At 32.7% G+C, this 15,923-nt stretch overlaps 3 protein-coding genes, 1 long non-coding RNA gene and 3 other non-coding genes across 22 annotated transcripts; 5 read left to right on the top strand and 2 right to left on the bottom strand.

The window, feature by feature from the left end:
* Positions 1-2,379, bottom strand: LOC121232000 (probable phospholipid hydroperoxide glutathione peroxidase). The gene is made up of 6 exons (XM_041117250.1): positions 1,618-2,379; positions 1,450-1,526; positions 1,298-1,359; positions 1,092-1,210; positions 839-1,006; positions 1-242 (listed from the first exon to the last, which is right to left on the bottom strand). The coding sequence occupies exons 1-6, from the start codon at positions 1,888-1,890 to the stop codon at positions 213-215; spliced, it is 729 nt and encodes a 242-aa protein (XP_040973184.1). The 5' UTR covers positions 1,891-2,379; the 3' UTR covers positions 1-212.
* LOC121232001 (uncharacterized) lies at positions 2,380-6,763 on the top strand. 11 transcript variants are annotated; one of them, XR_005930227.1, is made up of 4 exons: positions 2,380-4,442; positions 4,705-4,763; positions 5,661-5,826; positions 6,465-6,763. It is a non-coding gene; the product is annotated as an uncharacterized lncRNA (long non-coding RNA). The 11 variants fall into 11 exon arrangements; XR_005930226.1 differs by having other exon boundaries at positions 4,686-4,763; XR_005930222.1 differs by having other exon boundaries at positions 2,380-2,760; positions 2,947-5,826.
* Positions 2,633-2,739, top strand: LOC121203925 (small nucleolar RNA snoR103). The gene has a single exon (XR_005898858.1). It is a non-coding gene; the product is annotated as a small nucleolar RNA snoR103 (small nucleolar RNA).
* LOC121203922 (small nucleolar RNA snoR103) lies at positions 4,709-4,814 on the top strand. The gene has a single exon (XR_005898855.1). It is a non-coding gene; the product is annotated as a small nucleolar RNA snoR103 (small nucleolar RNA).
* On the top strand, positions 6,053-6,158 carry LOC121203923 (small nucleolar RNA snoR103). Its single transcript, XR_005898856.1, has one exon. It is a non-coding gene; the product is annotated as a small nucleolar RNA snoR103 (small nucleolar RNA).
* A 2,588-nt stretch (positions 6,764-9,351) lies between the features above and the next one.
* LOC107953731 (probable protein phosphatase 2C 60) lies at positions 9,352-13,924 on the top strand. 6 transcript variants are annotated; one of them, XM_016889122.2, is made up of 11 exons: positions 9,352-9,504; positions 10,146-10,269; positions 10,613-10,676; positions 11,240-11,348; positions 11,704-11,857; positions 12,252-12,377; positions 12,587-12,710; positions 12,828-12,904; positions 13,049-13,101; positions 13,225-13,279; positions 13,372-13,924. In XM_016889122.2, the coding sequence occupies exons 2-11, from the start codon at positions 10,153-10,155 to the stop codon at positions 13,576-13,578; spliced, it is 1,086 nt and encodes a 361-aa protein (XP_016744611.2). In that variant the 5' UTR covers positions 9,352-9,504; positions 10,146-10,152; the 3' UTR covers positions 13,579-13,924. The 6 variants fall into 6 exon arrangements, with proteins under 6 accessions (XP_016744611.2, XP_016744615.2, XP_016744609.2 ...); XM_016889120.2 differs by having other exon boundaries at positions 9,388-9,689; XM_016889121.2 differs by having other exon boundaries at positions 9,388-9,826.
* A 308-nt stretch (positions 13,925-14,232) lies between these two features.
* Positions 14,233-15,268, bottom strand: LOC121231999 (early nodulin-like protein 1). The gene is made up of 2 exons (XM_041117249.1): positions 14,745-15,268; positions 14,233-14,666 (listed from the first exon to the last, which is right to left on the bottom strand). The coding sequence occupies exons 1-2, from the start codon at positions 14,932-14,934 to the stop codon at positions 14,320-14,322; spliced, it is 537 nt and encodes a 178-aa protein (XP_040973183.1). The 5' UTR covers positions 14,935-15,268; the 3' UTR covers positions 14,233-14,319.
* Positions 15,269-15,923: the final 655 nt, after the last annotated feature.

The following is a 15,923-nucleotide window of genomic DNA, read 5'->3' as shown; positions in this document are numbered from 1 at the left end:
TGAGGCAAAGTAAACAACTTTGTATAACTGTTGAAAAGGGAAATTTGATCAAATAATGCAGACCATGACCATGGAAAACAGAAAACAAAAAAGTTCATATCAGACATATAGCCGAAAACACCGTTCCATCTTTTTCTGAAATCTACTTGTACTATGTATCTACTTATTTTCATCGCAAGCAGAAGCGGTTCATGTCACTGTGACCTCGAGATTCATGTCGCGAGGAGCTTCTGAATGTCCTTCTGCAACACCATCACATGATAAGAACAAGAATTAGTCCGTTGAATCATATTCTGAGATTCAGGGCCAAAATAACAAAAGAATAAAACGACCAAATCAAAACAAAGAGACATGTTTTCGTTGTCAATGTTCGGTATCTATTGCACCGAGTACAAAAAAAGATTCGACCTAGCGGTGAAAACAGGGAAGACTAGAACAAACCACTTCAAATCCAACATAGTGGTATTACTTGACAGTAACACAGCTTTTGAGTTTGATTGCAACACCAAATCTGATACCAGAATAAACCAGTAAGATAATAACTGTTCTGGATGTTCTATCAGACAAGAGAGTTGCATACAATGTCGGCATTTCAATGCCCCGAAAAGAGAAGAGCATCGAATATAGTAGAAAAATATGTTTGATATCAATCCACAATCCAAAAAGCCACCAGTTCTTTCTCAAGATATATAGCAATCAAACAGCAAACAAATGATAAATTTTATAAGTATCAACATTGATCTTTCATTACAAGCCTTAAGACAAAGAATCTTAAATCATACTTGATTTCATGTTATCAAAACCCTAGTGCTTCAAGTGTTGAGATTAACTTGCATACCTCAATTTGGAAAGGCGATGTCGTTGGTGGATACCTCTCAACAACTTTGCCATTTTTATCCACCAAGAACTTCTCAAAGTTCCACTTGATCAGGTCACCGAAAAATCCACCAGCACTCGACTTCAGAAACTGGTAAACGGGAGCCGTATTCGGTCCATTCACATCAACCTGATGCATAAAACTTCCTTTAGTCCTTCAAGAACTTATCTCTACCGTAAATGCTATAATCAAATAGAAGAGCAGCTTGACTCACCTTATCAAATATAGGAAACTCTGCCTTGAACCTGGTACAAGCAAATTTTTTAATATCAGGATTTGATCCAGGCTCTTGTCCCCCGAATTGATTGCAAGGGAAAGCTAGAATCTCAAATCCTGTGATAGAGTTTTATCAACAAATCTTACAAAAACATGATGACATTATTAAGGAACAAAATATCAAGGCAAGAATGCTTAACTGACCTTGATTCTTGTACTTGTCATATATGTGGGAAAGCTCAGAGTAATTTGATGTTGTCAAACCACTATGAATCAAAATGAAAAAAATTTCAATTAGACCAACAAAAAAAAGACAAAAGCTCAAAGCAGCCCTAGAAAATATTGTGATGATATACCATCTTGAAGCAACATTAACAATCAAAAGAACTTTTCCCTTAAATTTGCTAAGAGGGGTATCCTTCCCATCAATATCCTGCTCAAAAAGATAGAGAGAGATATCCTTTAGCAAAATACAGTAACAAAATTGGAACTTTTGTTCAACGTAATATTCCCCAAGCTTGTACCTTTACTGTGTAGTCGTATAGGGTTTTATCCGTAGCTGCTCTTGCATAAATGCCTGAAGATCTAGAGTTAAAGACAAACCCAGAAGCAGTAAGCGATAGCAACGAGAACCCATTTTGGAAAAAGGCTGATTTTGAAGACCCAAGCGAGGATTTGATGGAAGGGATTGAGAAAGACATGGAAGGCCATGATGAAGAAAAAACTTGGTTCTTTTTCGTTTGGGAAAAATCAAGAAGAGGAGACGGAATAGTTGCAGAGAAAGACATGGAAGCCATAATTTCGTTCTCTGTTTCCTTTATGTCTGTCTAATTGTCTAAAATGCAACTCTGGAAGACAAGAAAAAAGAATATTGGACAGTGTTAACCATAACCTGCGAAGCCAGTGGGAGGTTTGTTTAAAAGGACTTTGTAGTGGAAGGTAAAAGTCCACGTTGGTTTTCTTTTGATGTTTGTTATGTTACTGATACGTCTCGCAGGGTTAAGTTTGTACTTTTAATTTTGTTTGTAAGCAAGTAAACTTATTTTTGGGATAGGTAAGGGCCCATTTAAAACCTTGAAAAAAAAACTTCATGGTTGGGTTGGTTCATGAAGTTTCTTACTGTTGTTGCTGATGACTGGATGATAATTGAGCAGCGTGGCGCCTGGTGGGTCAATAGCTTGTACTATTTCTAGGACATATCCAGGTTGGAGAGTTTGAGGCTTAGAGGGAAAGAAAATGCATCTGATCCTCAATAAATTTTGATACAAGTTGGCAGTTCTAAAACTGGGCTAAGTGTGGAGAAAAATCATGGGCCTTAAATTTACAATCTCATCATCAACTGGGGTTTCAAAATGTCCATTCAAAAACCCTAGCTTTTTATGATTATCTAGACATGCAATTTGTCTTTGTTCTATGTTCGAGTGTCTTCCAAAAGGGACGATTTTTCAGATATGGGGTTCTAAAAAATTGAAACTTGTTTTGTTTGTTATCTATCTTTCATTGCCTTGTTTTTTAGTTGTCCTAATTCTTGGCAGAACACTCAAGCTTATGTAGCTGCTGTAAATATGGACAAATATCAATATGCAGGCTTTAAAGTGGGCGAGCCATTAGTACATGGACTTCCATAAAGAACCTACATTACATTACAGGTTTCTATAAAACAATAGGTTTGCATGAGTTCTGATTTATGTTTATTATAGCAAGTTGAGTTTTTCTTTTTAGCTTTTCTATGATGAACAAACTATAATGCTTCTAACACTACTGTTTTATTTTTCAATCCCCTTTGGGTCCATTGTTTGATCCTCTTTTTGTGTGTTCTTATAAATTAATGTTTCTGTTTCTGTTTGTAATAGGCTGGGTGGTTTTTTGGTTTGAAGTTCATGAGCATGTTTGGTATAAACATGAACACCTGTTGAACTTATGCAGGTAGTTTTTGTCTTCTTTAGATGATGATCCAGAGGAATCATGTTTGTGAACTTGACATGTGAAACTATAGACAGATTTTTAGCTTATTTTGCATTTATATCTTGTTAAGGTTATAGATAGTGAGTTCCAATTCCCAATAGATTTGGTTAATCTTGCATTTTGATATGATTTGCCCATTTTTGAACATTCCTTTGCCATCTGATATTTCTTCAATGAAAGGTATCTTAGACATTGCTTCTTGTTGTTCTAATTAATTGTCAACTAGAAATACAGATTTTGGAATATTGTGGTTCTTCTGTAAGAATGAATGAAAGGATTATGGTTGGATATATTTCTGAAACTATTATATTTCAACTTTTGTCAACTCCTACTTCAGTTTCGCTCAGTTGTTGATTAGTTCAGAGGTAGTTGGTTAGATATTCATGACTCCTTCCTCAAGTTACGAAGATAGAAAAGGGCATTTAACCACGGACAAAGATGCTGGTGCAATTTATGATGCATGTTACGAATTCAAGGTGGAGCGGCTGGCTGATTCACAAGTCTTTCCTTTATTCCTGTCTTGGACAAATTCCTATGATTCCTTTCCCAATGTCTCTATTCTCCTAATAGAATCAATTGGTTTATCTTTATATTAATAGATGGTTAGAAATTACAGCTTATGTTTGTTCATCACTTTATCTTTAACTCCAAGCTCAACTCCTAACTCATTGTTCCGAGATAACAGGGTCAATCTGCTGCCCTTGGAGATAAAAGATCCTGGAATACAATTCATGACTGGACTAAAATGGTTTCGAATAATAGTGATTCAAGGCTGTAGGATATGAAGCAATGAAGCTAAGGACCAAATTTTATCAAGCCTAGGGGTAACGTCTTACCATTTATTCCACTCCCCACCCTCTTTTTTCCTCAGTATTTTGGTTATTTGCTTTATAATTTATATCACTTATTCTTTATCTCTAAGTCATTTAGAAAGATTCCTTATCTGGAATATCTCATTTGATTCTCCATCTGCAAGGTTTTATTGTGCGTCTTGATGAATGTTGTTTTTCATTTGTGCACTGTGTGGTATTTTGAACAAATTACCCTGGAGAAGTATGATATTCGTAAGGTCAGTTGATTGATTCTGGCAAAACATCCAACCTGGTGATTTTAAAGGCTTCAACTTTGTCATGTCTTGAGACCTTCATCTTTGGCTTTTTTTTTTATCGCTTGAGTCTGATTTTACTGTCTAGTTGCATTTCAGGGATTTGTCTGTCAATAAACTTGTAAAATTTCAGAACCTTAGAAGGAAAGAGATGCATTCGATTTCCTTAAGAAACTTTGGTACCAGTTGGCAAATCCAGAACTGGGCTAGTCGAGGCTAAATTATGGACCTTTAAATTACAATCACAAATTCAATTGAGGTGTCTCCGTCTTTCAAAAGGTTCAATCAAAAACCCTAACTTTTTATCTTCACATGCATTTGCCTTTGTATGCTGAAACTATACCTTTGTTTGAGTTTGTGCCAAAAAGGGATGATTTTCAGATATGTGTTTATAAAAAAAAAACTCATTTGTTTCCATCTCCCATTGCCTTTTCCTTTGAGTGAAGAATGTTTTTTTTTAATGCAAGTAATAAGGTTTAAGTGATTGTTAAATGGAAGAACTAATTTTAATGGGTTCTTTAGTTGTCCTAATTCTTGGCAGAGCACTCAAGTCTGTGTAGCTGCTGTAAACATGGACAAATATCAATATGCAGGCTTTAGGTGGGTGAGCCATTAGTACATTTTTGCCCATAAAGAACCTGCGTTACATTACATTACATTAAAGGTTTCAATAAGTTCATTAAACAAATTTACAAATGAAAGATTGTAAATTTAGTGAAGAATGCATTTGTTTCGATCTTGGTTTAAAGTTTTTATGACATAGGATTGCATGCAGTGCTGATATTTTCCTTTGGAGCAAATTGAGTTCTTTTTGGCTTTCTACAATAAATAGACTATGTTTCTAGCATTACTGTTTTATTTTTCAAAGAGTTGTATATTGCCTTTGGGTCCATGATTTGATTCCTTTTTTTATGTGTTCTTACTAATATAAATTTTCTATTTCTGTTTGTAATTTTCTGGGGGGTTTGTGGTTTGAAGTTCATGAGCATGTTTTGTATAAACATGAACAGCTGTTGCAATGTATGGAGGTTGTTCTTGTCTTTTTTAAATGATGATCCTGAGGAATCATGTTTGTAAACATATTATCTTGTCAAGGTTATAAATAGTTATTTCAAATTCCCAATAGATTTGGTTAATTTTGCTTTTTAATTTGATGTGCCCGTTTTTAGAACATTGCTTTGTTATCTGATATATCTTTTATGGAAGGTATCTTGATTCTTACACATTGCTTCCTTTGGAGTGAAGGAGCTGTCATTCTAATAATCGTCAAATACTAATACAGATTATTGTAGTTCTTCTATAAGAATGATTATGGTTGGAAAAATTTCTGAGACTGTCATGTTTAGACTTTTGTCAACTCCTAATTCAGTTTCGTTTTGTTAGTTCATTGGTAGTTGGTTAGATAGTAATGGTTGGGTTATTCGCTCGAAGTTGCTTGTTCACTTCTTGGTATCATTTCACCCTTTGGGTTGTTTCTTGTATTGTGGTTGGTTGCAGCAGTTGATTCACTCCTTCCTCTGAATTTCTCGATTAGTGGTATGGAAGGGGACATTTGATCATGGGGAAAGATGTTGATACTCTGTTATGCAAGTTATGGAAAATACTATTATATGATGCTTAACCCAAAATCGATCGGGTTTTGGGTGTCTCCTTCCTTCAAAAGGTCCATTCAAGTGCCTTAACCTTTTATCTTTACATGAATTACCCCTTGTGTACTGAAACTATTCTATGCTCAACTTGTGCCAAAAAGGGGTGATTTTCAGACATGGGGATTGAAACTTGTTTGTTACCTATCTCCCTCATTGCCTTGTGTTTTTTGAGTGAAATCAGTGTTTTCTTGAATGTGAGTAATATATGTGTTTTTAGTTGTCCTAATTCTTGGCAGAGCACTCAAGTTTGTGTAGCTGCTGTAAACATGGACAAATATCGATATGCAGGCTTTAGGTGGGTGAGCCATTAGTACAGTGACACCCATAAAGAACCTGCATCACATTACATTACAGGTTTCAATTAGTTCATAAAACAATGACTTGCCATATATGGTCCATTCCCCAAACACTTTTTTCACAGTATTTTGCTCATTTGCCTTGTAATTCATATCACATATTCTCATATCTAAGTCTTTTGGAATGAAGGATACCTTATCTAGAATAGTATCTCATTTCATGTGCTATGTTCAGGATTTCATCGTACATCACGACTGTTGTTGTTTTCCATTGTACGGTATATTGAACAAAATGCCGTAAAGGCTTCAATTTTGGAATTTATTTGATCACGTTGTTTATCTCAATGGAATGGCAGGCGACATGTGCACTAATGAAGCCGATCTTGCTGCCTGAAAAATATGTCCCGTCCACATCATGCAAGCTGTGTCGTTGAAGCAAGTACAGTTATATGTTTGTGGTGAATTTGGTTCATTGCGTTGTTTGTTATCCCATGTTTGTATGTGGTGGAGGAGCTTTTGGGGCCATATGTTGGTGTTCAATCACTTTGGAAATTCGTAGGGTCGTAGTTTATCTCATTTGTATCTATGGAAAAGTCCAATTGATATAGTTTTTAAATCTTAGGGAGATTAACAATTCAAAGATAAGTTGAATTTATTATGGTGTACTTACTACCAGAGGTTTTATTATTAAAATATGCTTAATTTGGTGTTGAGTTAGGAACACCATAAGCCTGAGGAGGCTGAAACACCTTTGATGAAGGCAGCCGGCAAAGGTCCTAATTTGTAAACGGTCAAACCGGCCGGAATACAAACTTATGTTTATTAAGCAGAAAACGAAAACACATTTTTATTTTTATTGATAAAGCAGAATTATTCCAACAGATGCAAGACTTTCCGGAAAATATTGTGGTATTTGTTCCATCTACTTGTACATTCTATTCATAATACAATTCGTATGCAAGGTACTGACCGTAATAACTTTGCACCTATGCTGGCATATTTTACATTGATGACAAAAACCAGTATGTTTTAGTAAAAGATGAAAACAATTATTCTTAGAACCTTTTTAGATGAACAATACGTTTATTTTACATTTAGTGTGAAAATAATAATAATAAAATTAAATATTATAATATAAAATAAAAAAAAATTAAACACATCGCACTCGATCTCGATTCCCCCCATTCCGAAGAAAGGAGACTATGTTTGTTGCCCTTTACTTGGACAATCAATTAGACTGATTCCTGACTTGCACACTCATCAACTTGTTCACCAAAAACCAAAATTTGTGGGCTCCACTTCTAATTCAATATCGAACAACCACTTTCAACCTTTATATAATTTCATATAAATTAATTAAATATCTATTTTATTTTATTTTTGAAACCGAACTAATAAAAATTTAAATTACTTTAAATATACCAAAAATCTTGATAGTTATAAAAAAAAGGTAAAATAATTTGCTTAACCCTCGACGATTATAATTTTTATAAATTTAATCACTACTCTTTAAAATATTAATAGAATAAGAAAAATTGAAATGTTTTCATATTTTCAATAAAAACCCATAAAATTTGCAAAAATTATGGGAAAAAATTAAAATCTCTTTAAAATTCGTAGAAAAAGGGGATTAGGAGGGGTTACTATCAAGAAAACTGCAGAAGCAGGGCCAATAGTCGACCAACCAGACTTCCATATTCAATGCCTTAATTTACATTCATTTTCTTTTTATGTTTTGGATTCCAAGCAATTTGCGTCTTCTTCCACTGAAAACTATACAGGGTTCATAAGATTGTTTGATTCGGAAAAAAAAACATTTTAATAAATTTTAAAAACTATTAAAATATGAAAAGTTACAAAAATTTAAAAAATGTGTTATTTACTATTTGAATAATAATAAAATTTCAAAAGTTTGAATTATTATTGAAAGTATTTTTATTTAAATTTAATTATAAAATATATCAAAAAAATTAAATTTAAATTATAAATTTAAAAATGTGTAAATTATGACTTTTCTAATTACTTATTATTTGATTGCCTATGAGATATTTTTCTCTAATAATTTTTAAAAAACTGTGTATAATTATTACATAAACAGAAATATGATCACAATTTATTATGTTGGGAGAGCCATCATCACATCAACACTAAAAGACATTTACATCATAAATTTGGAATAATTCTTACTATGTTCAATCTATAATTATTTGAAAATAATTGGCAATAAAAACAACATTCATAATAATATATAATAATGCATATTTTTCTTCACATCAACAATAATAATATATTTAATATAAAATTATTAAATGGGATAAATTTTAAAATTATACATAAATAGGCATGGTTATATATGAATTTTGAATTTATGTTAATATATACTTTTCAAGTTTCTATAATTTTCATACAATTTAAAATTTAATCATTTTAATTTTATTTTTAAAAATTTATTCTCTTTACTTTTTGAAATTTTAAAATTCAATTTTAAAATTCAACTTTAAAATTAATTTTTTTTGTATTATATTTTGAAATTTAAAAAAAATTCACATATCTAACAAAAAAAACATTATTATTAATGATATTAAAAAATACTTATTAAGGAATAAATAATAATAAATTTCTTAAAATAAAAATCAATTTACTAATTTAAAGTATAAAAATTAGGAAAATATATTTTAACCTACAATTTGTTATAACGTTATAATGTTTTGAATAAATTATTCAACTCTTTATAATATAAATTGTTTTAAGTTCATTTTAAGGATTTTTTAAAAAAGAATTCTCCATTCATTATAAGATAAAAACATATTTAGAGATTCAATTTATAAAATAATTAATTTAATATATCATATAATTATTTTTTAAAAATTAATATTTTTTAACGAGTGGTAACGATACTCTTCAATAATATAAAGAGATATTATATAATCTTGTATCTCTTATCAATTATTTAATGTCATTTCAACATCATTTTTTATGTTATTGCCACATCATATTGGTAATTTTTGTAACTTAAATCCTAAACTATGGACATTAGATCTTGGACTGTGGACTCATAATCTTGTGTTCAGGTTCAGTATCTAATATTTAAAGTTCAGGATTTAAAATTTAAATTAAAAAATATCAAAATAATATATCAATTACATAAAAAAATTAAAATGACATTAAATAATTAATAAAAGATACATAAATTTCATCCCATCCTCGAGTATATATATATATAATATCTATTCTAATAAAATTAGATAAAAATCTAATATTTAGATTTCAATTTAATACAGCTAACAGTAACATTCTTACATATTTGAAGTACATATGTTTTTCCAACAATAGTCGCTGCCACGCCATTGCTTGCTTTCCTAACAAATAAAATTAATCATTTTTATTCAATCCAAAGTAAGAAAATTTAATAAAGCTCTTTGATTTTCTTCTTTTTTTCATCCTCTTCATCTTCCTTCGCTTGTTTATTTATTTGTCCTCTTTCTTTGAATGTTTCAGTTCCTGTCTGTTTCACCTCATAATCCCTCGTTTTTCCTTTCAGTTTCCATGAAATTTCTGTAGGGTTTTCCTTAGCTGGGCATGTAAGGATATTACTAACAACTCTTTAACAAAGCATCACTTTTTTTTTCTGTAAATTTTTATTCTTTTTCTCGCTTGAATCTTGCGTTATTTCATCTTTTGCATCAAATTAGCATCTGGGTTTCTCTTGTTTTGTTATGTAAGACCTTAATTTGATCTTACCAAAGTTAGTGACTATTTAGTTTGTTGCCTAGCTTTCCAAGTGTAACTTTTATGGTTTTTTTTTTGTCTTAGCATTTAATCTAGCTTCATGTTCTTGCCTGCTCTTACTTTTTTCTTTTCTTTCAACATTCATTTTTTTATTACTATTCAAGATTAAGTTTTGATTTAGCTTAAGAATTTCTGTTGTGTAGTTATTAATTTCACTCTAAATTTTCTTTAGCTACAAAAAATGGGGATCTAGTACGCCAATTGAATTTAAAAGCTGTTAAATTTTAACATGATTCATTCAACTGCAGAAAAAAGATGGGTATATATCTCAGCACCCCCAAAACTGAAAAATTCTCTGAAGATGGCGAGAATGACAGGGTTAGATATGGTTTATCATCTATGCAAGGATGGCGTGCTACTATGGAAGATGCTGTGAGTGACAAATTAAACCTTTAGACCCAATAAGAACAAAAAAAAACTCTAGCTTTCAAATGTTTTGATAATTTGGATCCTTGTTGCTACATTCTATTACCTGGTTGAAAATTTTTCTTTTTGGGAGGAAAAATTTTGGTAAATATGTTTAGTCTGTTATAAAAGGTCTTCCAAAACATTGAATTGAAGTTCTTTGTCATTTACTATTTGTAATGTGGGTCAATTTGTCATCTGTATTCCATATGTTATATATATTGGACCTTACATTTTATATATTTCTTTCAAATTACCAAATTCTGTTTATATGGATATGTTAGTTACCTTTTATTATTTGTTTTCATAGCATGCTGCATATCCTGATCTTGATGCTTCTACTTCGTTCTTTGGTGTTTATGATGGTCATGGAGGTAAGACTTGGATGGTTCAGGTACTTATGATTGTTTTCAGTTACATATACAGGTTATGAAGGAGCTTGAACCTATTCTCTTTTCAAATGAACTTTGATTCTTAGCTACTTTTCAACTTTTTGTCTACAAAGGGTCCTCATCAGGGTTGAACCTATGAATTATGTGAATTTTTTTTTTTTGGGGGGGGGGCAAGATACTTTTTTTTTTTACTTTGGGGCCAAAGCTAGAAATTTTGTATTAAAATGGCTTCAATTGAATTTTTAACTTTTGAGAGGGGCCAAAAATGCAATTTTTCTGTTTAACAAAGAGGCTAAAAGGGATTAGATTGAATTATTAACATTTCGGAGGGACTAAAGTTGAATTGTACCATTTAACCAGGGGGACCGAGGCCCCTGCCTGCCCCCTGGCCTGGTTGTCACAGTTGCTGGGGCTTAACTTTGATGCTGAGGTGAATACTTTTATAGACCGCTTTGAGAATAACATCCTGATTTTTACAAATACGGTCACAAGTCTTAGTAGTTGCCAACGTTCATGGTAAACTTATCCAAATTCATAACTTGCAGGCAAGGTGGTTGCAAAGTTCTGTGCCAAATATGTTCATCAGCAGGTTCTCAAGCATGAAGCATATGCAGCTGGGGACATAGGAACATCACTTCAGGAAGCATTTTTCAGGTTATGTAATTTGATTATGTTTGTTCTTCACTATGTTCTCATTGTTAGGGAGGTCAACAAAGCAGCTCTGGTGCCTCGATAATTTGAGGGATTTCAGTGTTTAGTACCTGCTACTAACAATGTGTGTTGATCAATTCTTTGATACTTGAAGTGTGAGAGTGAATTTTTCTTTTTGTTCCACTTTTTACTCCTGCTAACATCTCATCGTGAATTTCACAAGGCTTAAGTCCTTCTAGCAGAAACATACGCATGCATGTTCCATGCATATTGAAATAGCAATAACAAGGTTTATTGAAATGCCTTTCCATATATTTTTTGTTTTATATGTTTCTAACTTGAGTTACATTTAATGCAGAATGGATGAGATGATGCGTGGACAAAGAGGATGGAGAGAATTAGCCATTTTGGGCGATAAGTTAAATAAGTTTACTGGCATGATAGAAGGATTGATATGGTCTCCAAGGGGTGGGGATAGTAATGACCAAGTTGATAATTGGGCCTTTGAGGAGGTACTTACGTAAACAAAAAGAATATACCCGGGTTGTTGTCCTTAACTATTATGCTAAATAGAAAGTTGACGATAGCCACTAACTATGATGGAAACTTAGATCAAAGAAGAAAAATCGAACATCATTACTACTTGTTTACTTTTAGTTTGAGCTGATTTGGTGTGTCTATGCAGATTATATTATGGAGAGTTTATTTCCATCTTGAACATTAATATCTTACTATGCATTTTACCTTTTCAGTTGAGGCAGGTATCATAAATGTACAATCAGGGTTTGTCTGTGATTGCATGATAATATGGTTCATCCATGATTTTCATGAATTAATTTGTTTGTACAATTAAGGCACAAGAACTTGTGTGTTTAGTTTATATTTCTTTTTTATAATTGTAATCAGGGCCCTCATTCTGACTTTCCTGGACCTACTTCCGGTAGCACAGCCTGTGTTGCAGTTATTAGAAATAACCAACTTATCGTTGCTAATGCCGGCGACTCACGTTGTGTGATATCTAGAAAGGGTCAGGTAATATTCTATTAATATAATTTCTTCTCAGCCAGATTCTAAAAATCGAGATTATCCTTGTTAATCAATTTAATTGTTAGTGGATCGATAGGCTTTTGTACTTTTAATTACGAGACATCGAACATGAGTGTTGTTGTAGGGAATGCACTTTTCTGTCTGAATTAATGGTCTATTTTATTTGTGTTCTTAAATGGCTTCCTTTTGTCTAGGCATACAATCTCTCTAAAGATCACAAACCTGATCTTGAGGTCGAGAAAGAAAGGATCTTAAAAGCTGGGGGGTTTATACATGCAGGACGTGTCAATGGCAGTTTGAATCTTGCAAGAGCGATAGGTAATTACTTTACCTCTTCCTATGCAAATGAATGCTTCCATGCATCAATAAGGGAAGTAAAGAGAGAAAAGAGATTTAGATATGTAGTTTTAATCCATCAATTCTTTTTTGCTGCAGGTGACATGGAATTCAAGCAGAATAAATTTTTGTCTGCTGAAAAGCAAATTGTAACTGCAAATCCAGATATAAACACCGTAAGTATATCTCTTTAAGCATGGTGGCCAGATCACTATACTATAAATTTTTTTTCCTACTTTTGCTATATATGTTCATATCAGTCCTAAAAATATTTGGAGCTTGTAGTCGCTAACTTCTACATCTTACTAATTTTCTATTAGGTTGAGCTTTGTGATGATGATGAGTTCATGGTTCTGGCATGTGACGGAATCTGGTATCCAGTGCATTTTCCTTATATTTTATAGAAATAGAATTAATATGTCTCATTTAGTTGATTACTCGTACTCTTCATGGCTCATTACCTAAGGCCTTTTGAATTATGGATTTTACGTTTCAGGGACTGCATGTCAAGTCAGACACTAGTTGATTTCATTCATGAACAACTAAAATCGGTATGTATATAAGCATCTCCAACTTTCGTCAAACTGTAATGTTTGAATACTCTGGTTTGAATACTTAGTATAAACTATTGAATGCAACGCAGGAAAGCAAGCTTTCTGTTGTTTGTGAGAGGGTACTTGACAAGTGCTTAGCACCATCAACAGCCACCGGTGAGGGTTGTGATAATATGACCATGATCTTGGTGCAGTTCAAGAAACCAATCAAATCCACCTCATCCGCTGAGGAGCAATCCTCGAATTCTGAATCCACTGAAACTGAACCAAAGCTAGAGGGAAATGCAGAAAAGTAGTTGCTGCAACTGTTGGGGGAGCCTTGGAGGTGTCAGATCCTCTGGTTTAAGATTTGACGACCCTTTGGTTCCTCAGATATTGTGGTATGCATTTGTAGATGGGTTAGAGAAGGAATGAATTGACACATATATTATATGCACCACCACATTATGACAAAATAGCATGTACAGAATGTTTTCTGGGTCATGGATCTTGTGTTAAAAGAATCTTTATGTTAACCTTTTAGATGAAGGACCACTTTAAAAGACTTCCAAAAGCATCTTAAATTACCTTGAAATGAGACCCTTGTTAGTTTAAATTATGACAAATTCATGAATGAATGGTATTTATGGACTTGATTATGCATTTTTTTTATGTGGATAAAATGTATTTTTTTTGAGCAAACATCATTAGAACCCGATGTGGATGGAAATACTATTAGGTCAAATAAAAGATTGAAAATGCAAAAACTCCGGTTTAAATTTTGGTTTTTTGGTATCTTCTTTGATTGAGTAACTGGTAACATTATTGACAGAAAATTTTAGTTTTTTATCTCACATGTTTCCTCCTGGTTTTATGGTATATCTACCATAACCATAACTTGTTAAGAGGATTGAGGATTGATTAACCCCAGCTTGGTCGTAGATGTGTAAAGAAACATATGCAAAAAAATATAGAATAATCAAACTAATACATAAAACTGAATTTGCTATTTCTATAGCAACTCAACTACATATAAAATAATCTAATGGATATCAAACTCAAAACAACCCCAAAACCAAAACCCCCCCTGTCACCAACAAACCAGCCTTTAACCCTGAAACACCGCTTGTTGGAGCAACGGCCGGACCTTCAAAATCAACCGGCGAAGGTGCTGGAGAGATTCCAATGTACCTATGCTTTTGAGACATCACAACCACAATCATCTTCTGGCCTTGCTCGCAGTGACCCTTTGCTCCACTCACGAAGAAATATGGTCCTGACTTGTCAAGCTTGACCTTGGTGTTCCCATCTTTGTACTCTGCAATCGGGTTCGACGTATTGCAACTTGTATAATCCTCCTTACTCACTTGAAGCACCGAGTCTTTACCACCATCATATTTCCACACTGTAACAATACACCAAACAGGAATTGTTAAACAATGCCCACAAAAGTGAAACAGCAGACATAAGTAGCTTTACATACCGAGAGAGTCGCCGATTTGGAAACGAGCTTTTTCAGCCCATTTGTTGAGAGATTCTGATTCAGAAGAAGGTATCTTCCAAGCGCCTGTTTTGCCACCAACCATGATTTCTTTACCTTGTGCAAAGCTTAAAAATATGAACAAAAGCACCAAAGAAGGAGTTATACTTCTTGAAAAAGCTTTAGCAGCCATGGGGAAAGAAAAAGCTTGAAAAAGCTGAGCTCAAAAAGAGAAAGCAGAGGACTGAGTGCTTAGATAAAAGAAGAGAGGTGAGTTGGGTTGGTGAGTGAGTGAGTGTATTTATATATATAGGTGAGAATGCGTGGAAAGTAGCCGTTACAGGGATGGGTTTTAATGGCGGGGCACATGGCATTTTCTGGAGCACTGAGTCTCTGACTCGTTGTCCCTTCGCCGTTGTAACGGTTAATAAATAGCATGAAAAAGAGAGAAATGGATCTAACAGTCAAATATAGATAATCCAAGGGGGAGTAGACGATGGTCTTTTCAACGTTAGCCGTTCTTTCGTGCGTGTCATGACTGGGGGTATTGTTCATTTTATTTCCCAGAGGTTTTTTTTAAAAATCTCTTATCAGTTACTTTTCACATAATTTTTAAAATTATTCCTAGATTTTCTTAAATTCTGATTATTAATAATATTAATACTAATCAAATTAATACTTCATTTACATGAATTTGTCAAAGGATTTTATGTTTGTATAAATTAATATATGGAAAATAAATAATCACTTGTATTTATTTTTAAATTGAGTCAATTTTTTTTATAAAATTTGTTGCTAATGTAAATTTGATGAGCTTTTACTTGTTCTTTTTCCTCTTCTGGGATAATTAGTGAGGGTTTTGCTTAAGTTAAATTTTATTATTAGTCCTTGTATTTTATAAAAATTTTAATTTAGTCCCTATACTTTAATTTAGTCAATTGTAGTCCTTGTGCTTTTCAAAATTTGCAATTTTCGTTCAGACCTAAACCGTAGTGATTAAATTTATTTGGTTAAATTTAATTACTAATCTCATATTATGCGTGTAATTGTAGATTTAGTCCATATTCTTCAATTGAATCATTTTAGTCCCTATACTTTTTAAAATTTGAAAAATATATATTTTAATATGTGAAAATAACAAGTTGACATGACATTGCATATATAATAATATGTTTACTGCAT

The sequence above is a fragment of the Gossypium hirsutum genome, chromosome A07, assembly GCF_007990345.1.
Source record: "Gossypium hirsutum isolate 1008001.06 chromosome A07, Gossypium_hirsutum_v2.1, whole genome shotgun sequence".
Lineage (NCBI taxonomy): Eukaryota > Viridiplantae > Streptophyta > Magnoliopsida > Malvales > Malvaceae > Gossypium > Gossypium hirsutum.
Note: the sequence above shows the minus strand (reverse complement) of the source record. Positions and strands in the feature narration are given on the sequence as shown.